Consider the following 24,679-nt stretch of genomic DNA (forward strand, 5'->3'; position numbering starts at 1 on the left):
GCACACTGAATTGCTCCGGCCTCCACCCTTCTGATTCTCAGGCTTGCTTTGACTGACAGTTATTCATGACCACTCAACAAGTGGGTCTGCTCAGGGAGCTAGGCAGTTTGGTGCCAGGCAAGGCTCAGCTTTAAGAACTCCGCATTTCCTGAAGGCGAACAGACGTCTCTACCTGGTCCACTAGCACAGTTTCAGCTGCTGGCCAGAGCCAGAGAGAGCTATAAATCAGATAAGAGGAGAGAATTCTAGTGTTTTGGGTGACACGTGGCTTCTAGCAAGCAGTGAGAGGTATACAATGGGATGGAGAAATCCCATGAAAGATGCTAAAGGGTGGAGGTCCCTGCTGGGGGAAAGTAAAAGCCTGGGGTTGGAAGGAGCTTGGCATCACCGATGCAGATCCGGAGGCCCCTGGTCGCAGCCAGGCACATCCAGACTTCAGATTTTCCACTTCAACTTAGGGGAGAAGCTGGAGCCCCCAGCAAGCCTCTGCTGTGGCGGTTGCCACCTGCTCTCTACGTTCGTATCTTTGAATGTGGTTATCCGAAAAATCCGATCATCCTGATAGGCGTTTTCAGTTCAGTCCTCCAAGCACCTTCCTGTGACCTGCATCTCAGGTTGGACACATAGCATGGCAGCTGGACTCATTGTGAGGGTTTCAAAGCTCTTTGCTTAAAATAATAGCTCAGCATCTATGTCTGTAGGGTCCTTCACTGCTATTTCCAACCTCTGGTTTCAGGAGGCACCGCCGGTAGCCCAGACTTCCAGCCTCACCAGTGAGCAGGCTCGTCACACAGTCGCTGTGTCCAGAGCTGTGCTCTAGTCCTTGGCTCTGACTCCCAAGCCCATCTACAGCTCGCTGTTTTCCATAGTCAGCTTGTTGGCGAGCCCTGGTGGACTAGTGCTTTCAAGACAGTCAAGAAGGCACCCGTGTCCTGCCCAGCAGCTAGAAGGAGGCTCCCACGCTCCATGGCTTGCAAGCTGCAAATAAAGCAGCTCAGCGCCATGACCAGAGACCCCTACACTGCAGACAGGCCCTGGGAAAAACAGATCCACATATGATGTTCGTTTGTCCAGTCTGTATTAAACAAATGTTGATCGAATATTTTCTGTATGAAAAGATACTGGGTATGATCTTAAGAGTAAAGTGCAGAAACCGTAAATAAACGCTTCTCACAGTCTCCTCTGTTGACCAGGAAGATGTGCGATATTAAAAATGATAGGAAAAGGATCCCGAAAACCTGACACAAGCAAATCTCAAGAATGTCCAAGAAATGAGACAAAGTTCAGCTGTGGGAGATAGGTATTCCTGCACACTCACACTCATACCCAGCCTCTGGAAATGTGAAATGCTGTGACTGTCCAATGCAATGTGAAGGACGAGGGGCTAGTCCTTCATGGGGGACACATCTTTTGATGTGACCCTGTGTTAGTTTTGTGCCACTGTCCCATCATAATGCATCCTACATCCCGGAGCAGGGAGACACAGGCCATTATTTCAAGATGTTGTGGCATAGTAAGCTAAGCTACCACCTGTAGAGTCAGCATTTCCCTATGACTACCAGTTCAAGTCCTGGCTGCTCCACCAGTTCCCCGCCACTGTGCCTGGTGAAGCAGTGGGTGATATCCACATGCTAGGGACCCTGCCCCCTCCACTTGGGAGACCCCATTGAGATTCCAGGCTCCTGGCCTCAGCCTAACCCAGCACTGGCTCTTGTGCCATTTGGAGAATGAACGAGCAAGTGCAAGTACTCTCTATCTCTCTAACTCTGCCTTTCAGATAATTTTTAAAAGAGAGGCAAGGGAAAAGAGAGCCACCCTGGCATGTACCTCCCCAACACACACACACCATTCTCATGGCACTCCGAAGGACCAGCCCTACTCGTTGGTGAGCCTGACCCTTCTCTCCAGCCTCCTGTCTCTGATCTCCTACCTCTCTGTGCAGTGTGTCTGGGACTCTCTCGTTCCCTTCTAACTCAGCTTCTCTGCTGCAGCAAGGCAAGATGCACAGAGATGTTGTGGGCTTGAGCTAGGTCTTTATGCTGAGCATGTGCCAGTCCGCAGCCCAGATCTAGTTGGAGAGTGGGGGTGGTTCCTGCATGTGGTATCCTAGGTGCTGGATCCTCCACGCTCTGTGCTCCAAAAATCTTTTGCAAATGAGCTTTGAACTAGCATGAATATGAGGGAGATTTCTGTCTTGCTGTAAGAGCTGCTTTATTTCAGTAGAACCATTAGTCGCAACCAACTCAAAACCTGACTTTGTACCTTGGGGTAGTTTTGAAAAATTCGTCAGCAAGTAAGAGGGCCACAATATCGATGAGTTCTGAAAAATGCATGAAGCCTTCACCGTACAAGCCAGGAATGGTAATGCAGCCTTGTACACAGACCTCTGATATCAATCTCACATTATTTATTTAGGACTTTTCCTGGTTGCTGTTCGGGAAGGAAGATTCATTTACAGGTTTTCATTACTATAGTGCAGCATCAATATTAAAGTAAGAAAGTGTGAGATCCATGCTGCCTGGAGTATAGGCAGGCTCCGTGCTCCCTTGCTGATGAGCTCTCTGGAGCTGGCCTATGTTGAAGTCAGACCCCTGAGGATTTTGCTGAAGCTCAAGGTAGACATCCCTTGCTGCGTAGGTTTGCATCAACATGTGCCTCCATCTGAGTGTGAATACCAGACCTGGTTAGAAATGGGTGATGGTGCTTTTCATGTGTTCCCAGAGGAAAGCCATGTTTTCAGGGATGATCACTCACCTTCATTTCATGTGGCATTGAGAAAGTACATGCCTGAGATCATGGTCCCCAACTCATCACGTCTGTATGGCAAGAGAAGAAGGCTACCCCAGAGCCGAGCAATCTGTGACCCCTAAAAGTACATGCATATGTCCCATACTTATCCCAAAATTCCCAATACAGATGGACCTAACCAGCATCACAGGCTACATGGCTCAGAGTGCAGGCTAGACTCTCATGTAGGCTTGGAGCCCCTTCATGTGGACTTGGAGTCCCTTCATGTGGACTTGGGGCTGCTTCATGTAGGCTTGGGTCCCCTTCATGTGGGCTTGGGGCTGCTTCATGTAGGCTCCCAGACTGTCTGGAGACAGACATAGGTTTCCCACACACAACCCCCAACTCTCTGTCTAGTGTTCTTCACATCTTGTTCATCTCCCTCTCACCTGAAGCAGTTGGAGAAACCCTGGGATATTTGCCTTTGGAGCAGAGTTCCCTTGGACCCATCTCCTGTGCTCCTGTGTGAAAGACTCAGGTTAAAACTCCCCAAGAACTGCTATTCTGAGGCTAAGGACTGCAAGTCCTTATTCTGGTTGAATTCAACATTTTCCAAGAAGAAAGAGCCACTTGGAACTCAGAATCAACTAAACTAGACTTTTGTATCAACAGCACCAGCAATAATCGAGGCAATATAATTCTCTGCTGTGTGGGGCCATTCTGGGCCTCAAAGGGTGTTGAACAGCAGCCTTAACTTCTAACCAATCAATGCCAGTGACCGATCAATGTCACTATCACGGCAACAAAAAGTGTCTTCAGGCACTGTCACATCCCCACTACAGCCAAGGAGCAAAATCACCCGAGGTTGAGAATGATGGTTTCTGTCCACCAAGGGGGCAAGAACCACCATCTGTGGGTTTGTTAATGGAATTAACATCAGTAACAGAGTTTCTAAATCGATTCCTTCTGGTTCTGTTTCAGTATCGATCGAGCCATCCTTCTTCCTGAGCTGAAGTTCACTGAAACCTCAGGTGCACATCAGACTCTGTTGAGGAGGTTGTGCTCTCTGCTTTTCAGCTCCATTCAGTCCAAATCCAGCAGTGTTCACACCATCAGGCAGCCAGCCTGGCTTGTTTTCACCATCTGTGGAGGCTTCAGCCTTGAGCACCAATCTGTTGACAGATGTCAGGTGGCAGGCAGGTTCAGTACCATTTCAGGACTGGGGGGTGAGGAGGTGACAATGACAGCAGCATGCAAAGGTGGTTAAAGCTGGGGTGACATCAGCTCTGACTCATGTAATCTGAACTTCCAGAGTCATTAGGGGCCCTGAAGGTCCCCAGAGGGCAGCATGAGAAATGCAGCATTATGTCAGATAATAAGGCAGAGACATGCACTAATGGCTGGAGCATACTCATCCCTTGAGAAGGGTCGCAAAACAGCCACCTGGGTTACCTCTGGCAGGGCTGTGGGGGTGCGGCTGCCATGTCCGGAAGCTTACAGAGAGGTATGATCAGCAATATCCTGACCCCTTTCTGGAGTCCTTTGCCACACTCCTAGGGCCCAGCTGGCATTTAGTTACTCTCCGCCTGCCATTCTCCGCACAGGACTCATCCTCGCCAACACTTGCTGCTGCAGGAATTGGTGGTTTCATGTTTCTTTCCTCTGCTTATTTCAGGGTGTGTGTGTGTGTCCACACATGCACAGGTTACAAACCAATACATTGTATATGAGGTTCAAAGAAAAATCAAGACAGTTTGGGAGGAGCAGAAGAGATTTGTGAAATTAGGAGGCAGGGGCTGAGTTAGAATCCAAACCTGCTGGGGGCTTTTTATAGCCAGGAAAGGAGAAGAGCGTGCATGCAGCTTAGCATGTGCCGGGGTGGACGGAAGCAGGACTGAGCAAGTTCAGCGGTTGGAAACTGACACAAATCAGAATGGTCATAAATGTTGCAAGTCCTTTGAAATCTCCCAGGGAAGAGTTGCTGGGCAGATGCCCTTGAAGGCAGACCGGGTTGTGCTGTCCTTTGTGGAAGGCTGTCGTTCTGCAGTGTCTGTGTAAGTCACCATCAGGCAACCATGCGCAAGAACTTTCTCAGTCTCACAGCTTTATTGCTTCTTGTTAGGACTGACACAAGTGACTCCATATTGATTCTGACAGCATTCATAGAGTTTGCTGATTCTCTCTCTCTCTCCCTCTCTCTTTCTGTTCTTCCTCTTCTTTTCTCTTAGTACATCTGCTTTGTCTCCATTTCAACTTCAACCATTCTGCATTCCGTTCTATCTCAGAACCAAGCTCAGCCTTGCCAAGCACTTCTTTTCCCAAGGGTGTCAACCACCTTTGTTCTCCCTTCTGGCACTTCTGTGACCAAGGGGCTGGGCCCTTAGGAGTGAGCCTGAAGGAGCTTGCAGTCCACACACAGGACTCCTGAAACCTAAACCTTAGTAAATGGGTCTCAACTCCCAAAGACCCTGGTGGGGTCTCTGTTAGTTTCTGTAACTCATGCTTGCACTCATCTGAGCTTGGGAAGGAGCTCACTGGCCTTAGCTAACTGGGAACAAGCTAGAAGTATAAGAAGTTAAGGGAGCAAAGCAGAATACAGATGCCACCGGCTTTGCTTTTGATCTCAGACATGTGTCCATCCAATCTAAGGCCTGAGCATGCTGTAATGCAGCCAGGACTGAGACGCTACTGCCTTGCAGGGGTTAACAAGCCCTGTGCAATCAGAAGGGAGTTGCTGGGGCCGACCTATCCCCAAATCCATTACAATGTGCTGCCGGTGTGCTGTGCCGGGTGTGTAGGATTGAGCTGGGTCTTACCAACAGCAAGAGGCATCCATGACCTACATTTTAAAATAACTGTGCAGTGAAGTGGATTCCACATTGTCTCAAATATTTGGACAACATGACTGAAAATTATATTAGCTGTGTAAATAAAAAGAGAACATTTCAATGGTTTTTTTATTTAAGAGTAAAGACAAACATTCCCTTTCAGGAAAATAGATATACAAAATGCACACATTGTAAAATTAGTCAAAGTAGCCTTATTGATTCACAAAAAATGGCTTTCAGATTATAAAATAATGCTTTCCTGACTCAATCCCGATAGGGAAAATCAAAGCACATGTTCACTGAAGACAAACCGAGGTTAAAGTGTTCTCATGCCATCTGAGAAATGTTTCACTCTAAAATTTGAATCTCTTCATTTTTCAGGAGCAAGGTGGATGCAAGTGATCTATTATGCTTATATCATAAAATTGGACATTCATCCGTAATATTAAGTATTTCATATTAGTTTATAACTTTAGATATTAGATATTAGTCTGTAAAATTTGAACTGTCGCCACCATTTTTCCTAAGCAAAAGTGAGAATGCACCAACTGAACCAAATCTCTGTTGTATGAACATCAAATTATGTCACTTCTTTGTAGAAATTGTTTTCAAATTCATGTTTTATTTATTTTCTTGGGAGAGCATGTTTTTACGATGTAGCCAAGGGCTGAGTGACTCCACGAGGTATATAAAGCCACAAACAAGAACTCTTCGTCGTCCAGTGGGATTAGGCAAGGGCTACAGCACACAATCAAAACAAGGATATTTGACTTATATCAGATACATTTTAAAATAGTTATGAAATCATTAAGGCTATAGTATTTAACACATATGGTAGCATGTAAAATATAGTAGTATGTGTTTAGTCATATTTCCATATAGAGTAGTATATCATTTAGATGGTAGGATTAGCATACAGCAGATAATTTCTGTCAATGACAGAGTTTGACAAAACACTATTTGCAGCAAATCTGATATATAAAGGCATTTCTTTTTCTTTTGATTTTTTTAAAATTTCAGCTGCACTGTGTAAGGGTCTGGTTTGTTTTATCCAATGTGGTGTTCTCCAGCTGATGTCATTTCTTTCTACACAGATGTCACGGCCAAGTCACGGTCAAGGCATTAATTATCAGGGTTTCCCTTTGATCCAAGTCACCGTGTGAAATCAACATTGAGCTGGAGTGACTTTGTGTGGCTGAGGTCATCTGAGCGAGCTCCCTGCTGCAATTGTTAATGAGATCATATAATTACCCATCATCACCTAATAGGATAAAGACATCCAGAAAATGTCAATGGGAAAATGCTAAGTGGGTTTTAGAATCATAAATACCAAGTGGCCTGACAAGGTAATACAAGGACATAGAAGTTATTCAGTTACAAAAAAAAATCTCAAGAATAATATCACCATCTCTCTTACCATAGGGGGAATTTCTGAAGGAGCAGCATCTGAACACATTCTGATGTTCTTTTCTGTCATGTAAGATGAAGCTTTCAGCACCTGTCTTGGTCTGATTTATTTCTGGTCCTCCCACACCATTAAGTGTCCCTCTCCAACTTACCTGGTGATTCTCTTTCACTGCAAAACTCAAAGACAGGCTCCAAGGTCCTGGGCTTGAAATCGCTGCCTCAGCCCCCACCTCCCACATCCTATTGCCAACACTCGGTCCGCTTGTGGCAACTCTTGTTTGATTCCAGCAAATTTGCCATCCTCTGCCCAGGGTCACCAAAGCTGCCATCCTCTGCCCAGGGTCACCAAAGCTGCCATCCTCTGCCCAGGGTCACCAAAGCCTGAGGGCCCACAGGGAGAGGCTGAGAACAGCTTGGTCGGCTGTCCTGAGCTTACAGGGAACAAAGGAAAATGGGAAATGTTTTGAAGTAAAAGAAACAGAAATGTTCTGTTATTTTAGATTCGGATTCTAGCTATGCTAGAGATGTGTTAGGAAGGGGAAAGGCACACTAGATTTCAGCTCTTGGATATCACCAATCTCATTAAACAAACCCATCATCTTTTTTTAAGCTTTTCTATTTATTATTATTATTATTATCATTTTTTGATAAAATTCCATAAACTCCTGGGATTTCCCTTACCCCCTAACAATTCCCCACACACACCTAGTTCCTCTATATTATTACTAAAGTATAGTTCTTCATACACAGTCATACTTCCATCATTGCGGGCATGGACAATAGCAGAGAGTCCAGCATCCTGTTGTCAAGATATAGTAAACAGTTTCATTGGGAGTCAATCTTTGTCTGGAAGTAGAGATGCATACTACATTGTATCCTCACATCTGGATATGTTAGTCTCCATTTCACAGTTACTACATCCTCTTAAATGAAAAGTCACAATACAAAATCAACAATAGGAAGAAAAATGGAAATTTGCAATGCCATGAAGTTAAATAACATGTTACTCGTTATGACAGTCTCCATTATACATCTACCATACATCCCCTTAAATGAAAAGCCACAAAACAAAATCACCAACAGGAAGAAAAAAATTAACAACAACATGAAGTTAAATAACATGCTACTGAATGACAAATGTGTCGCTGAAGAAATGAAAGAGAAAATCAAGAACCTTCTTGAAGAAAATGATGCTACTCTATGATCTATGAGTCATTGAATAATTTAATCAGAAGAAAGGGTTTTTGAAGAGATGAAACTAACCAAAAACATCAAAACCCATGCGATATAGTTTCTGCTGATTTTTGTTGGTGAAGTGTGTCCCTTCTAGACAATAAATAGATGGGTTTTGTTTTTTAATCCAGTCTACTAATCTATGATGTTTGATTGAGCTTAAGCCATTTACATTCAGAGTTTAATATGTATGGGTGGTACTTTGGTCCTGTCATTTTAAGAATGGGTTGTTCATTGGTTTAGTCTTCTGTTGTCATTTTACTGGGATGTTCTTCCCATTTGCCTTTGGTTTTGGTGGGTGCTATTCGTCTTCTCTGTCAAGAGAACATCTTGAAGTATCATTTGTAGGGCAGGTTTGGAAGAGGCAAATTCTTTTAACTTTTCTTTACTGTGGAAGATTTTTTTTTCAGTTTCAAAGACAAAAGAAAGCTTTGCTGAATAGGTTATTTTGGGGCAACAATTTTTCTTCTTTTAGAATCTGGAATATGTCGCTCCATTCTCTTCTTGCCTGTAGAGTTTCCTGTGATAGGTCTCCTGTGAGTTTAATTGGCATTCCTTTATATGTCAACTGATTTTTTTCATGTGCACATTTAAGAATTTTTTCCTCATGTTGGATTGAAGAGAGCTTGATGATCATGTGTCTTGGTGAAGATCGCTTTTGGTCAAGCCTGTTGGGAGTTCTGTGCCCCTCCTGGATTTTGTTTCCCAATTCTTTCTCTAGATTAGGGAAATTTGCCTTTATCATTTCATTAAATATATTTGCAAAACCAATTTCTCTTTCTGCACCTTCTGGGACTCCCATAACTCTTATATTAGGCCTTTTAATGGTGTCTTTCAATTCTTGAATATTTTTTTTGGCCTGCTTCCATCTTTTTGTTTGCTTCCCCCTGGTGACAGGAAATATCTGCCAATTCTGAGATTCTTTCTCCTGCTTGCTTCCTTCTACTTTGGAGACTCTCCATTGTACTTTTAATTTGCTCTACTGTGTTCTTAATTTCTGATGTATCAGCCTTGATTTCTTTTATTGCTGCTATTTCTTGTGTAAAATATTCCTTAAATTCTTTGAACTCTTGTATGTGCTTCTCATTATTGATCAGAAGCTTTATAACAAGTGCTTTGAATTCTGTGTCCCCCATTTTCTCGATGTCTTACTCAGTGAACTCTGAGGTTGGCAAAGAGTTTTGCTCCATTGCAGGGGAGTCTTCATTAATATTCATTGTGCCTCTGTCTCTTCTTTCAGTCACTGTACTTCTAGTTATGAGAGTCTTCTCCTTGGGGCAGTTTTCTAAACTGTGTCACCCACAGATCTACAGTTCAGTTTTATTAATTGCAATTGGTACACAGCTCTTTGCTTGCAGCCAATTGTGCCACTGCCTCCAGTGAGTTCCAGGTCTGGGTTTTTATTGTTAGATTTCCACCGTCGTCTCCGTAACCCCAGCTCCTGGCTCACCACTCTCCACCTCCTGTGATACCGTGCTGAGGCTGCACTGTGGTCTCTGCAAACTTTCTCCCACTTTCGGTTGGACCAGATCCCAGGATTAGGGAGACACCAGGTGTCCTATGTAGCTAAGTTGTTGGTGGTGCTGATATTGCTGGAACCTGTTGGACATTAGGTCTGGGTGCCACATGGACCTGTTTTGATCCATACGATGCCACAGTCAGTGTTATTTTCCTGTGGGACCAGTGTGATCCACGGAACTCAGTGAGTTCTCGTGAGCTCAGCACATACACAGTTCACTGTTGTCCCCTGCAGTTCTAAAACTTTCGCCACACTGTACAAAATAGTGCCTGACGTGCCAGTACTAGAGTTCTTGATCTGCTGGCTATCAAGTCTGAGGGCTACCCAGACCTGTCTTGGGTGGAACCTGTAGAATGCCACATTGATGCAGTTCACTGAGTCAGAAATGAATTCACTCCCAGCTCAGCATATGCTCTGTCCTTTCCCTTGCCTTTGCTTCCTTAAGCAAAATGGTGCCCAATTCGGCTCTAGGAGGCTGACTGGGCTGTGAAATCCACCCTGTTCTCGCACTGCCTGTCTGGGATGTGCTGCTCTGTCTCTGCTCCTGGTCAAATCAAACGGACCAGCAGGATGGACAGTTCTTTGTCTGGGTTCACCTCCCAAGCTCCCAGAGAAAATCCCTTCCCACCTGGTTGCTGGTGGAGTTCAGATCGTTGTTAGCTGAATGCCACTGGAGTATCAGTCTCTGCAACACCACACCATTGTGTCCGCTGCTTTCCTGTGTCTGTCAGTCTCCAGGTACCCCTCTGCTGTTGTTCTGTCCTTTCCTATTTCCTAGAATGTGTCCTCTCTGCTTCATCCTGATTAAATGTTTCTCCATCCATTGAAATGTGTCCTTACCTTATTCTGCCATCTTGATTCCTCCAAACCCATTATCTTTTGTCACCAAAATTTGCACTCACAGTTCATGGTTCCATTGTACACTCTGTTTCCTGAGGTTAAAACCTGGAAGGAACAATCTTGAATCTTCCTTCACTTCCAGCAACCCAATCTGGTATCAAGACATCTTTCTTGAGCCACCTGCATAAAGCTCTCTCATTTCATAGCTGCCCCTCAGCTCACACCATCACATCTCTCACCTGCAGGTCCTGTCCTCCCACCTGGTCTTATGTAGGACCAGGACTGCTCATCCCCAGCTCCTGCTGCACGTCAGAACTTCTAACCTGGCATGCCAGGTGTTACAGGAGCTGCTCAGCCTCAAGCTGGCCAGGAAGAACCACCTGCACACATCTGGCATGCTGCACAAATACCCTTGTCTACTTGTATTCTGCAGTAAAAGAGAGGGGAGTCCTGAGTTAGAGAAGCATCGTTAGTGTGAGATCCCTAGAGATTCCAAGGCAGGGTCCACCCAGCTGGATTTGTGTGATTCATATACTGTGGGAGGGTGATGGGGTAGGAAGAATTGGGACTGCAGCCAGGCAGATGGGAATTCTCTGCACTGGAGAAACCCCTGCCTGCATGGCAGCAGTGGTCAGGAGAAGGCCAGGAGGCTGGTCACTGGCTCAGCAGTCAGGTGTGCAGTGATGCGGGTGATGACCCTCAAACAGCCCCGGCACCAATTGCTGTGGAAGGAGGAGACCTGGCACCCTGGGAAACAGAGTGAGAAGGAAGCAGAAAGGCTGACACTCTGGTATCGGCCACCCTTACAGATCTGTGGACAGCACAGACAGGCCAGAGATGCACAGGCCCAGCAGCTGGGCAACACCTGCAAGAGGACATCTGCTGTGTTGTCTTCGCCTGAGCTCATCCTCAAAGGCTGTAACTACATGGCTGGCCCAGGCCACGCAGCTTGCAGGCCAAGGTCACGCAGCTTGCCGAGTCACCAAGACGAGAGCCAGCTCTTGGCTGTTCCTTCTTAGCGCCCCTAGCTCCGTGTTCTCAAGCTTGTGGCTCTCCAGCACGTGCAGTGCCACATGCCGTCCTGTCTGCCACAGGCTGCCCCCAGTGGACGTGGTTGTCTGTGCTGTATATGTTTCTTTGGTTTTCAGTCTTTTGAAGGTTCTTATTCCCTGCATTTTTCAGATGCATGCATGTCAAAAAAGAAGAGGCGATGTACCGTGGAGAAGTCAGCACTTCATGCCCAGCAGTGCAGAGTGCACAGAGGGTCCCCCTGCCTTTGTGGCCCTTGCTGATGCCGCCTCTGGAAAGATGTGCCTGCAGGCAGTGGCATTCCTGTCACCACACTCTGTGTGCATGCTTGAGTGACTGAAGAAGCTAACGCATGCTCTGTGTTTTCTTCGCAGGTGACCTCATCCATCTGCCTCCATACCTTAGAATGGACTTCTTATTAAACCGAAGTGGTCCGGGCCCCAGCAGGGACCTGAGTTTAGGACAAGCATGCTTGGAACCTCAGAAAAGTCGGACCCTGAAGCGCCCCACGGTCCTTGAGCCCATCCCGATGGAGGCCTCCTCCGCCACGTCCTCCACGAGAGAGGGACAGTCGTGGCAGCAGGGGGCTGTGGCCACATTACCTCAGCGGGAAGGGGCTGAGCTGGGACAGGCAGCTAAAATGAGCAGCTCCCAGGAATCACTGCTCGACTCTCGGGGCCACTTGAAAGGAAACAACCCATACGCCAAGTCGTACACCCTGGTATAGCAGACAGCATGACTGCGGCGCCATTGTAAATACGATTTAAACCATTCAGTCAAAGCTACCTTTTTTTTACGGAATTCCAATATTTATAATGAAAGAAAATTGCCAAAATATATTAAAAAAAAAAAGAGAGAGAGAGGAAAAAAAAAACACTGAGACCACAGACAGTGCAAAGACTGTCGTGCTTTTTTTCTGTCTGAGTGTGAGTTCCACCCGTCTGGGCATCTGGTTTTTTGGGAAAGAAGTCCAGTTTTATGACCTTCACAGGCTACTGTATTTTTACTGATTTTCTACAAAGTGCATGGGGGACCTAATTAAACCTTCTGGCTAGAGAGTCCGACCACACAAGAGTCAAGCAAGAAAACAGAAGAGGAGGGCATCAGTCTATTTGTGGATTTCAAAGGAACCTTGGTTTGGGGGCAGGGGACAGCTTTAGTCATGTTCGCACACCTTTCTTTCCCATTAGAAACTGGCTCCCCGATTTGAACTTCTGTTGTTAATTAGGATGAGTGCCGACAGTGAAGGGGTGTGGGGGGGGTCGATTTCATTCTCTCTTTGGTTTATTTTTTAATTTAACGAGACACTCTGCATTTTGTCTAAGCGGAAATAAAAGAGAAAAGGTCATCTGTCTTTATTTCGACATCTCCTTCTCTTGTCGCTTGCCAATGGCTGTGGCTGGGTCCCGCTTCCTGTGGGCACCAGGGTGGACCCTGGAACTCACTTGAAGCAACCAGAGAGGATCCTGACATTTGAACTCCTTGGATCGTGCTGGAAGGAGCCAAGAAGGGACAGCTCCTGTCCACAGGCTGGAGGTGTCAAGTGGCCTCCAGCACAGCCAAGGGCTAGCCGGAGTGGCCCTGACACCACTAGGGGTGGCCCAAGTGGCTCAATGAGGCCATCTTGAGTCTCTGCTCCTTTGTGCTCCGTGGTGACGGGCCCTCTGGCTAGACAGGAAGTCAGCATACTGCAGCCCGGTAGCTGACTCCCTAAAACTGCTGCTGCTTTCCTCAACAAAGCTTGATTGCAACAAGGCCACGTGACTACTTGCGTATCACATGGGTCCATTTGCACATCACGTGGCTGTGCTTGCTCATTGCCTGGTTGTAAGGCCCACAAAAGAAAATAATGCCTACCACTGCCCTAGAGGTCCACACTCAGCCCCATCTCGCTCAAGAGAGGTCAACCAGGCCCCCTTCACCGGAACTGGCATCTAAATTTGCAATAAGCCATTTGCATGTCCAAAGGCATTTCAAAACATTCATGGAGAACAGAATTAAAAGGCGTTCATTTGGGGGCAAGTTTTTGTTTGTTATCTTCTTTTTTCCTAGCGTGTTTTCCATAAACCTTTTGAGGACTCCTATGTGCATAGTCCGCAACCCCCCTTCTGCCCAGAGCCGCCCTGGTGCAGAGCATGGGATAGTCCTCAGTAGTGTCAAGTGGCCACTATCCTTCCTCTGGTCTGGTGACTTAGGAGGGCTTGTGCTAACACAGAGCCTGCTCATCCACAGTACGAACTGCCCTCTTACCCCAGGCCCCTCGCACAGTACATTCCTCCCATGGTAACAGTGTGGTGGGCCCCAGCTTCACGTCCCCAGGAGGAAAGGAGGACGCGGTCTCCATGTCAGAGTTCTGGCATTAACTAAACGCCTGTGGCTGCTGCACCTCCCAGGTTAAGGCAACAGAGAACACCAGGCCTTCCCACCTTCCATGTTCTCGGCAGGTTCGCCTGCAGGCCGGCAGCAGACACGAATCTTAGCTGTGACCCTGAGCCTCAGACACGTACACAGCTTTCTTCCCTCCCGGCAGCTCTCTCTCCTCCTGTTTCTGCCTCATCCCCTCCCACCTTCCTTGCATGACCATGGAGTTCTGTGACGTAACACACGGCCTAGGAGGACCTGCTGGCTGAAAACACCAGACAAGCTCATGAACATGAGACGTGCCTCTTTCCCTTGTCATAGCAGCACAAGCCAACTGTGTCAGTATTATCTTGCTCCTACCTTCTTAAGCCATTTTTGTTGTTGTTGCTGTTTACCATGCAAAAAAAATTTATTTTCTTGGAGGGAAAATAAATTTTTTTCACATCAGTCTAAAATGTTCCTATCTCCCAAACTTAGAAATTCACTTCTTTCATAATTTTTCCTTCAAGTCATACAAAAATTTAAAATCTGCATTCAAGTCCGTCTCTGGCATGAATTGCCTTCCAGACAGCTCCCTTTGAAACATGCATTCAAAGGCATCAGCTTGCAAGCATTGCGTCAGGCAGCTGGCCTGCTGGCCTCTCAGTGGCCTCATGTGACTGTCCATGCAGGTGCCCGAGATCCAGACCGCAGTGCTGCTGCGCATTAGAGTGATCCCTGTTGACCCCAGGAGTGCGTTTTCCTCTGCACCACCACCTGCTCGTCATCTCATTTGTCCGGGGAAGGCCATCCGGGGAGCCCGGGCTTGTAAACAGATTGCCTTAGAATGCTGAAACCCAGCAGAATTCCTGGTCTCTTCACCAGCAGCTGCGGAGAAAGAAGCAATAGTGACTGGGGCCGCAGCTGGGACTTCCTCCTTGGCTTGCCATGTGATAAATTCCACTTCCTGAAGCAAGCAAGGTGGTCCCTGAACACACAGAGCCAGTACCTGCACCCTCCACTTAACACACCTGTCTGCCCAACCACGGTCTTGCAGCTCCCTCCACCATGGCTACCAGGAAGAGAAGACGCTGGAAAGGTGGAGGTGTGGGATGCTGAAATAGTGGGATAACGTGCAGCTCGTCACGAGCTAGACCCCTTCATTGTATTTAGACCCTTTCTGTGAGAAACGCTTGATTCCATCCTAGAACACAAAAAAATTCCTTGTCAAAAAAGTGTTAGATCGCCACACACAGCCCCTCTGATCTGGCGTTGTGGTCCCTGAGTCGCTCATCGAACCAAAGTTCTGTGCAGTGTTTGAGGAAGCTTGGAGGTCTTTTACTTTTTCCAAAACATACAAAACTATTTACAGCTGTGGCTCCCTGCCTCTCAGGACTGGCCCGAGACTGGGAATCCAAGAGCCAGGCCCTAGAAAGGCTTAAAGGAACCTAAGGGAATGTCCATATTTTAATCTCCTGAAGAACGTGCCCTAGGCAATACCCTGGTTCTCAAAAGAGGCCCTGGGAAGACCGACCACCACCAGCAGTCCAGGGTTCTTGCTCATCCCGCAGGTCACTCTGACCTTGCAAACACAGATGTCCCAATCCCTAATGGAACCTTAACTCGGATCTGTGTACCACATGGGTCTCTTTGCTTGGATGTTTGCTTGCGTGCGGAGAAAGCGGATAAAGGCAGAGCCCTGGAGCAACCCAAGGACTGACAGAGTCGCCGACAGGTCAGGGCTGCGATATGATCAGACAGCAGCTCTGGACAGAACACCAAGGGACCTCAGCCTGCCCTGGGTGACCTGGAGGGTTGTAAGCATAAGTGTGGCCAGAGGGAGGCAGTACCACGCGGCCGCCACAGGGCTGCTTGCATTGATGCACTTCCTGTAGTAAGCGACAATCTGGGTTTCTCTTCCTAGCATAACAGAGAGCCTTGAGGTTAGAGATAGTGCTTCCCCAATGGGAAAAGGGTTAAGCTGTTTGCTGATCATGGGAGTAGGAAGAACTTCTACCTCTCAGGCAAAGGCTGGGCAGGTGTTTTCAGCCATGTCCTGCCCGTGTCCCCAGACATGGGCACGCTGGCTCCATACCCTCCCTAATTCCAACAATCTGGGTGGTCCAGGGACAAGGTATTTCAGCTCCCTCCATCCTCAGCCCCAGGGAGGCCCTCCACAAACACCTGTTTCATCCGCTAGGCTAGCCTCCCAGCACCCGCACCTACCTCTGCTCTAGCTCTCAGTCCATTCTCTTACTTCCTGCTAATTCTGCCATTCATTGATTTGTAATTGCCATTGTTCATTATCTGCCATCTGGAATGTCAAGGATATAACACTTGGCATTCTTTCCGTGTGCATCCAGTCCCTAGAACAGTGTGTAGTAGCCATCCTACAACTGTTTATTAAATAGATGAAATCAATGTATGGGCTTTCCTAAGCTGGGAACGCCTTCGCTGCATCAAAACTTTCTGTGGCACACAGCAGCCACCTGCACCGTGGTGCATCTTCCATGGTGTGGGGAATGGTAAGAACTGACTCTCCTGCTGCTTGCTCAGCTGTAACCGAAGGCTGCTTTTCTGACCAAGGAGGCACCAGGCAGCTGCGGCAAGCCATTTCAATTAAAAAAAAAAGAAAGGAAGAAAGAAAGAAAGAAAGAAAGAAAGAAAGAAAGAAAGAAAGAAAGAAAGAAAGAAAGAAAGAAAGAGCAGAAAAACCCTCAGCTTCGCCACAGCTGCTGTCAAAGCAGGGCCCACGTGGACAACTCCAGCACCAGTCCACACTCCCCAGAAGCATGAGCTGCAGCTCGGACCTCAGGCCGTGAGCCGTTCACAGGGCTTCTGGCACTTGTGAATGCTGGTTCTCTTTCTCTGCCTTCTCAATCTCACTTTCAAATAGATAAACGTTAAAGCTTGGGTGGCGAGGGGGAAGGACGTGGTGTTCACGAAAATGGATGTCTGTTCCAAGTCTCAAGCTTTGCCAAGCCCCCTGTATGTAGCAAAGGTGATGCTCCCCAGCCTTCATTGCTGTCTGTCTGGAGAGGGTCATGCTGTGCCTTTGGGGTGAAAGGCATCTGGGACGTGTACTCATGTACGTTGGGTAGGAGAGACATCTAGAAGGGACCTTAGGCTCAAACTGTCACCCGGGCAGGCAGGGGCCAGATCATTGGTCATTTCCAAGTATGCTCTGTGTTGACCTGAGGATAATGCTCTCCAATGCTGAACTCAGTGTTGGCTCATTTTTCTGTGGTTCTGTTAGAGACTGAGAAGACCTCTCGTTGGGGCTTGTTTGGAGCCATATCTCAGCAGTCTGTGAAAAGGGTGCTGCAAGCTTCTTGAGCTGGAACAACAAAGGTCTTACAAAGGAGGTGCAGCACCTGAGGGGGGGGTGCTGGCGAGGGGTCCTGACAGGCAGCAACAGCCCTTGCCCTCGGGAGCAACACAATTCTGTCCATGACCACTGCCCACACCAAAACACAGATACAACACATCCTAATGGTTGCAGCCACAGCCTGCAACCCAGCGGGACGTGACTCTGTCCTGGCCCAGTCTCAAGAATGAACTCTGCACGTGCAAAGGGAAAGAGCCAGATGTTAGATTTGCTTGTGATTCCTTAGTCCAGTCCCCTACTTGTTCCCTTAACCATTCATTCATGGGATGAAAGGACAGCCTTGTCTCACTGTAACTTCTGCTTATCTTTTCCAGTTGATTCTCTTTTAAAGCTCATTCTGGATCTCTAAGGTGAGGGCAAGGTACTGATGTGCCCAGCAAGAAGAGGATTCAGAGTTCCTTGCACTGGCCCCAAAATGACGACAATGCATGCAGAAAGGGCACATTCTCAATGCCTGTGAGCTAACAAAACTCTCTGGGATCCACCCTTGTCTATTCAGCTGCCTCATGTGCCCATTCTCCAGAGTGTGAGAACTGCATTTGTTGAATGATGCAGCCCATAGGAGGGTTGAGAGTTGGCCAGGCACATCCAGTTGCAAAAACTAAGAACTAACTATACTGAGAGGCTGTGCTCAGGCACCTGCTGCTTCAACCACTCATGGTACAAACCCATGCAAGGACTTGTGGTTAGGACATCCGCAAACCACAGATGAGTCCAAAAGGTCTGTAAGCCTTTCTGACTCAGCAAGGAAATAACTTTCCTCAGCATCAATCTCACTGGAAAACTATTTGAGCCCCTTCAAAATGTGTGTGTGTGTGTGTGTGTGCACGCACGCGCGTGTGTGTGCACGGACAAGATGGAGGACTACATTTCATTCATTTCTTAATACCCTTACCCTGTAGCAGAGATATCAGCTGAAACTAGTAAATACCATGTTTGAAAAATGTTTAGGAAGTGAATGCCAGGGTGCAATTCTGCTGTGGAACATGAAAAGGATGCTCAATGACATTTAGTCCTAGAGTAGGCAGAGGTTAAGCTTTGCAGCAAACTCCTCCAGCTAATTGTCTCCTGTTTGCTCAATGTCTTGGAGGGGAAGGGAAGATTATGGGATGAACTGAAGAGGGACTGGTTTCAGGAACTGAAGACTTATCTATGTGTTACAGAGAAACACATGGTGTTGAAAATAATATCAGATCTTCCCTTGCCCCGTCTAAGCAAGAGCCACTCTGTAGGCAGGGCTCCATTTGAACTTCAGGGTTGGTGGAATTCTAGGTCTGTGCTGATGTCCTTTGGGTGGGTGCAGTTGCTTCTGTTGGTAGAAAAGATGCTGACCTGCCTGGTGTGAGCGACCCAGCCTCTCCCCCTGGCCAAGGCTACTGCTCCTGGCTGGACCCAGCAGGGTCAGTAGATCTTATTCATTTCTCAGCTCTGCACATGAATCCCAAGGCTGAGACTGAGACCAGCCCCTGTGAGACATGCTGTGTGGTGGGCCGTCTTCTCACCCTCAGTCAGCTCTCTGCACTCTAGATCCAACCTCCTCCCCCGACTTACAGGACCCCTTCCCCTCTCTCACCCTGAATTTCATCTTATGTTCATGTATTAAGACAGGTAAGGAGCCAGTGTGGTGCAGTGGCTTAAGCTGGAATGCCATGTCGGGACACTGGCTGGAACCCCAGCTTTTGATTCAGCTTCCTGCTAATTTCCCTGGGAAAGAAGCAGAGAATGAGCTGAGTATTTGGATCCCTGTAGCTCACATGGGAGACCCCGAAAGAATTTCTGGATCCTGGTTACAACCTAGTACCACCCCAACCATTGCTCAGCCCCTCTCCCAGAGGAAAAAATGGCAGGATACTGCAAATGCTGGCACACTTCTCAGGGGGCTTGCTTCATCTGGTTGACAGGTACGGTTGCTGGGCGAATCACCTGGGGTTTTGAAGCCAAGAAGAGAAGATGGTTTGGTTTCTTCAGCAGGGCTTGGCTCAGCCAGGAAGCATCCAATTTTAGCACTGTCTTTGATGACAGAATCCTTGTGGGGTTTATTACCTAATGAGGATTTACATTGGGACTAGCAGTGAGGGCTTTCAAGGATAGAAGGCGGGCTATTTATAGGTCCTAGGATACACGCAGAACCTTAGCACGCTTCCAGAAATTGCAGTGTGGCTTCCTTTTAAGGTTCCATTGTGACTCCCTTCTTTGTGACTGATGGGCTCTCCAGGCTCCCTGCTAAGGAAAGTCTAATATTTCTAGCACCTGGGACAAGAGATTGTTGACTTGGGCTCAGCACACTATTTCAAATGAGAGCCAAAAAGAGTTCACTTCACTCGAAGTTATATGAACTCATCTTTGCACCAAAAATGATATGGAAAAATAAAAAGAATGGACTTCATCCAAAGCTCCCATTCTGAGACCTTGAGCAGCAGAGTGGCTGTGGTTTAGGTATGGCTTGTCCTGGAACGGGTGGTATGTGGGAAGCTTCCCACAGTGTGGCAGAGTTGAAGTGTCAGGATCTTCAACAGGTTTGACCTGGTGTTCTCTCTCTCTCTCTCTCTCTCTCTCTCTCTCTCTCTCTCTCTCTCTCTCTCTCTCTCTTCCTCTCTCTCTCTCTCTCTCTCCCCACTCCCTCCCACTGGCTTCCCATCGCAGTTGTAATCTCTAGCTGTCACGTGTTCTCCTACCATTACTGTCTGTCAGGATGTGATACAATCAAGAGTTAAGCCAGGGCACCACCACGAACCTCCAAAACTGTACTAAATGAATATCTTCCTCTTCATAAGCAGCCTTACTCACAGAGATCATGACACTAGCTCAAAGCAGCCGAACATACGGGCATTATTTTTTTTTTTTTGAGGCAGTTAATACTGCTACTTAACGAAGTGGCTCAGCTTGTCTCTCTGTAGTCATCCCTCCCGTTCACCAACCCTCCAGGAAGCGTGAGGTATAGTGGGTAAGAGCACGGGGTCAGAGGACAGGATTGAGCTGGGCCAACCCTTAGATAAGCTTTTCACTCTAGGCAAGTCACTCCCTACGTGCTAATCTCCTCACCCATAAAGAAAAAAAATTTTAACTATAATAACTCATTTTAGGGATACTGTGAGCACAAAATGAGCATCCAAAGTGCTTAGGTCATTGACAGCAACATGATAGATCCTCAATAAATATTGATAATAGCTCTTCCTTTACATACACTTATTTGAGACCTTGTGATTGCAGTAAAATATTTAACCATGCAGTCCGTCCTGTGAGCCAGTTTGTTTTACACAACTAATGATTTTGACATATATACCTAAGGAGGAAGATGAAGAGGAGGGAAGGGGGGCGAAGCAGACAATGAAAGCCACTTATTAAAAGATTTCTACCAAAAATGTGTAAGTAATAACACTTATGGCTTGCACTTCAAGAGATGTTGGATTATCACCCTAGAAGAAACAAGTTTAATGCCGATCACTAAAAGTGTTCTCATTTCTTATTTTAATAGATTTAATAAATGAAAGTCCTTGTTTCTGAAGTGTTCCACCTTTTTTGTTTTTTAACTAAATTTATTTATTATTTTATGATTAAGTTCCATAGGCTCTGGAAGTTTCCATCCCCATTCCACCCCATCACTGACTTCCCCGTATCATTACAATATAATATTTCATAGTAAGTCCAAAGTCCATCATTCTGCTAAGTGTGTCCTGACATTTTAAGTATGCACAATGGCAGAGAGTCCAGTATCCTGTTGTCAAGATAGAGTAAGCAGCTTCATCGGGAGTCCATCTTTGATTTGAAAGTGGAGATGCATACCGCATTGTTTCTTCACATCTGGATATGGTAGTCTCTATTACAGTTACTATACATCCCCCAAAAATGAAAAGCCATAAAATAAAGTCAACAACAGGAAGAAAAAATGAAAAATTAACACCATGAACACAGCTTGGCCCTCCAGCGTGAAGTGGAAGGATGACAGAGAACAGGCACATGGCCGTAACCCCTTGAAGTAGTCCCTGCACATCACTGCTTGCCTCAGATTTTCCAACACAGGATTTCCTTCTCTTCTCCCCGAGTCCTTCAGGAGGGGACAGGAGGGGATCGGAGGGGACCGGAAGAGAGGGCTCACACTCACCTCAGGACAGGGCACCTGGGCTGGTGCTTCTATCTTTGGGTATTCTGAAGCCCGTGATGCTGACCATGGCTCTTGTCCAACATGACCTGTTGTTCACTATGTAGGCCATTGAGGTCTTTACTGGGCTCTTCTAGCTTCATGCTTTCCTGAGCAATGGTCATTTGCCTCTCCAGGGCCCCACGTCCCAGCCTCAGGCCAGGAGACTCCCAGACTTTCTTGAGGATTCTTCTAACCTCTCTGTGTTTAATTCTTGCCTCCCGAGAGGAAGCAGGAGATGGGAGTGGAGGCTCTTCCCAGTCAACTCCCAGCTGCTCTGTTACAGCCTAGCTGCTCCTTGAGCACCTGCTTGCTGAACTCCACTTTTTTCCTAAAACCCTTTGCATGGGTTTGCAAAGCTTTCCTTCACACATATTCTGCAAATGCCTCCAATGCTCTGTGTTCAGCACTAGGAGTCTGCTTGCTGAAACTCACAGATCCTTTTGTTTCTCAAAGAAAGCCAGCTCTTGTCAATTAAAAAAAAAAAAATACTGTGGTGTTTGGACTGTTATCTTTACAGTGGACTTCAAGAGCTTGCTAAAGAGCTCAAAAGTCCAAAAGTCAGGAACTTGACCTTTCTTTCAGACAGGATCATCCTTTAAGAGCTGGGGGAGTGAAGGCATCCTGAATGCTGGTAGAAGTATGGGAAGCCAGGCGGGGAGAAAGCAGGATCCTCAGCTACAGGCAGCCACGGACACCTCTCAGATTCCCTGGAAGACAGGTGGAGGTCTGGATACCAGGCCCTCTGTGCAGGGGGTCTTTACCAATGCATTCTCATTCAGAAGAGAGCCCAGCCACTCCAGCTGGTCCCTAACGCAATGAAAACTGGTGTCTTGAGAACAAGAGAGGAGACACTGACTAGACACACAAGACAGTGTGATAATGTGATAATGAAGACAGTGATGGAGAAATGCAAATATAAGCTGAGGAATGCCAGCTGGGATCTGAAAGAAGCCAGAAAGATGGAAAGGTGGCCCAACGAACAGGTGCTGTCAGACTCCCAGCCTCTAGAACTGTGGGACTCAGGGTCTGTTGTGTCAGCTAGGCAGTGGATGTGGCTTGTGAAAGTAGCCCTGGGGAACTAACACCATGATCTAGAGAAGGGACTGTGACCACCATGGGTGACAACCCACCCTCCCTCTCTTTTCTGCTAACAGACTTTAAGTAGGAAAGCATGTTAGTAACCTTGATATCAACTGGGTGGACGTTTACTCCATCTTGGTTTACTCAAGAGAGGACACTTGAGGTTAGATCTTTCCAGACTCAGGAACAGTTGGATCCAAGAACTCAAACAAGTATCCCGAGCATCATGCAGCACCACCTCCCGTCCCAGTCAATCCTTCCGTGTAGTCTGTTGATCCCGTGTTTTGGTGTCTTGCGTTGGATTGCTTCCCACCAGGAGTCCTCCTTTGTCCCCGTTCAGCCTATCAGTCAATGATCAATCAATCCACTTTTTCCCTAAAATCTTGTTCAGCAGGAGGCCACATTGCTTAGGGCTGAAAGCACAGACCATCAAGCCAAGCTCCATGCTGCCTCCCAGCCCCAAGCTCTTGCAAGTTATGGCAACTTCTCTGGCTCTGTTGCTTCATGTGTAACATGAGGATAATAGAAAGAGTGGCATCCCAGCACACGTTTGAATTGAGTTAGTAGATACTAACTGCATGCTATTCGGCAAGTTTATATACTTGTGTGTGTATATTATATACATTTAAATATATATTAAAATTGTTAAATATATATATAAATATATAAAATGAAAGGAACATGTGTTTTCAGATACATAACCAAGCGTCATCCTTCTAAATAAAGAGTCCAACATTTCTGACTGAGCTGTGGAATAGACGTGCCATCCCTGCAAGTGACTTACAGAAGCAGAACAAGGCTTGGGGCAGGGAGAGCATCTCCCAGCATCACCAAAGTGGCAAGCAATAATAGCCAAACTTTCAGAAGAGGCCACACAACACCAGGCACTCAGCTTTGTCTCTCTCTGTGGTTGAGCTCTTCCTGCGCACTGGCTCTCTCTACTTTGCCAACCAAAGCACCCAAATTTGCCTCATCCTGAAAACATCCATTCTGTTGATGTTGAATGTCTTCCCAGTAGGCGCTAACATGCCCATCATCTGTCTCCCGCTTTGCTAACCAGAATCGTATAAACCAAGGTGGACGAGCCTCAACATCCACATGCTTTTACGGCTCCACTAAGCTCATCACCCTCCACAACATTGCTTTCCCTTGGGCAACCTTCCAGAAATGGTCACCCAACATCTCCTAGGGTGTCAAAATGAATAACCACACCTCTGTGTGAGTCCTCCTCCACTCAGCTCGCTCATTCTGCATCTCCCTGCTTCTACTCCTGGCAGGGTCCTGAAGGGCATCATGATGTGTGTATCTCCTCACCTCCCCCCATCACCAGACCTTCTCCCTCTGGAAGTTGTGGCTGATCACTGCTCCAGTTTCAAAGCAGAATCATGCGGTCACTTGAAAAGGAAGCAGAAAGATGTCAAGTTCTGACAAGCTGGGGTTTTTCTTTTTATAAGCTCTAGCCCAAGGAAAAGATGAAAATATTTTTAATGGACATGCTTCTCTTAGAGAAAAAACACTGTGGCCAAGGCCAAAAGAGAAAGCAGAAATGGCAAAGAAGGCGTGTGAGAGGTCTCATAGGAGGCAAGGTGAACCTGCTGCCGCAAGGGAGAGGGACAGAAGTACATCGAGACAAGTCGAGCGGGTGTTCACTTGGGGCATTGAGGCAATGGACACAGGAAGGCCCACAATGGACATGCCTGCCCCTGAGAAAGTGAGAGCATCCATGCACTTGTAAGCCATAGAGGAGGGCAGACCATCCCTCAGCTGGGGTGGACCAACGTGATGGTGGATGCCCCAGAGGAGGCCACCACCTATGGCTGCCAAACACACTCAGTCTCATTCTAGCAGAGAGGCTGCTCTGTTAGTCTCTGGAATAAATGACCCCTCTCTGAAGTGATGGGAAAAGGCAGGAAGAGTCTATGAATGGCCGTGCAGTGAAGTCACCTTTCCAGTGGACCAGGTGAAGAGAAGTAAAACTGCACCTGCTTCCCAAATAGGCCCTCTCCTCATCACACGAAATCTTGCAGATTCTGTTGTCTCTTCCACCTGGTTGTTCAGCGTCTGTTCATCTGTGCTAACTTACATATCTACAGACGAAATTCATGGGAGGGGCATTGTTTGACCTACCAGTTAAGATGCTAGTTAGA

General features: G+C 47.0%; 1 protein-coding gene across 1 annotated transcript in view; it reads left to right on the forward strand.

Annotated features, from left to right (window-relative positions):
- DSCAM (DS cell adhesion molecule) overlaps window positions 1–12,905 on the forward strand; it is a 526,318-nt gene extending 513,413 nt beyond the window's left edge. Inside the window, exon 33 of the mRNA XM_058661256.1 lies at window positions 11,958–12,905. Within this exon, the coding sequence (XP_058517239.1) occupies window positions 11,958–12,310 (353 nt within the window). The 3' untranslated portion in view covers window positions 12,311–12,905. The remainder of the gene's footprint in view (window positions 1–11,957) is intronic.
- Window positions 12,906–24,679: the final 11,774 nt, after the last annotated feature.

Source organism: Ochotona princeps, chromosome 3 (genome assembly GCF_030435755.1).
Source record: "Ochotona princeps isolate mOchPri1 chromosome 3, mOchPri1.hap1, whole genome shotgun sequence".
NCBI classification, from domain to species: Eukaryota; Metazoa; Chordata; class Mammalia; order Lagomorpha; family Ochotonidae; genus Ochotona; species Ochotona princeps.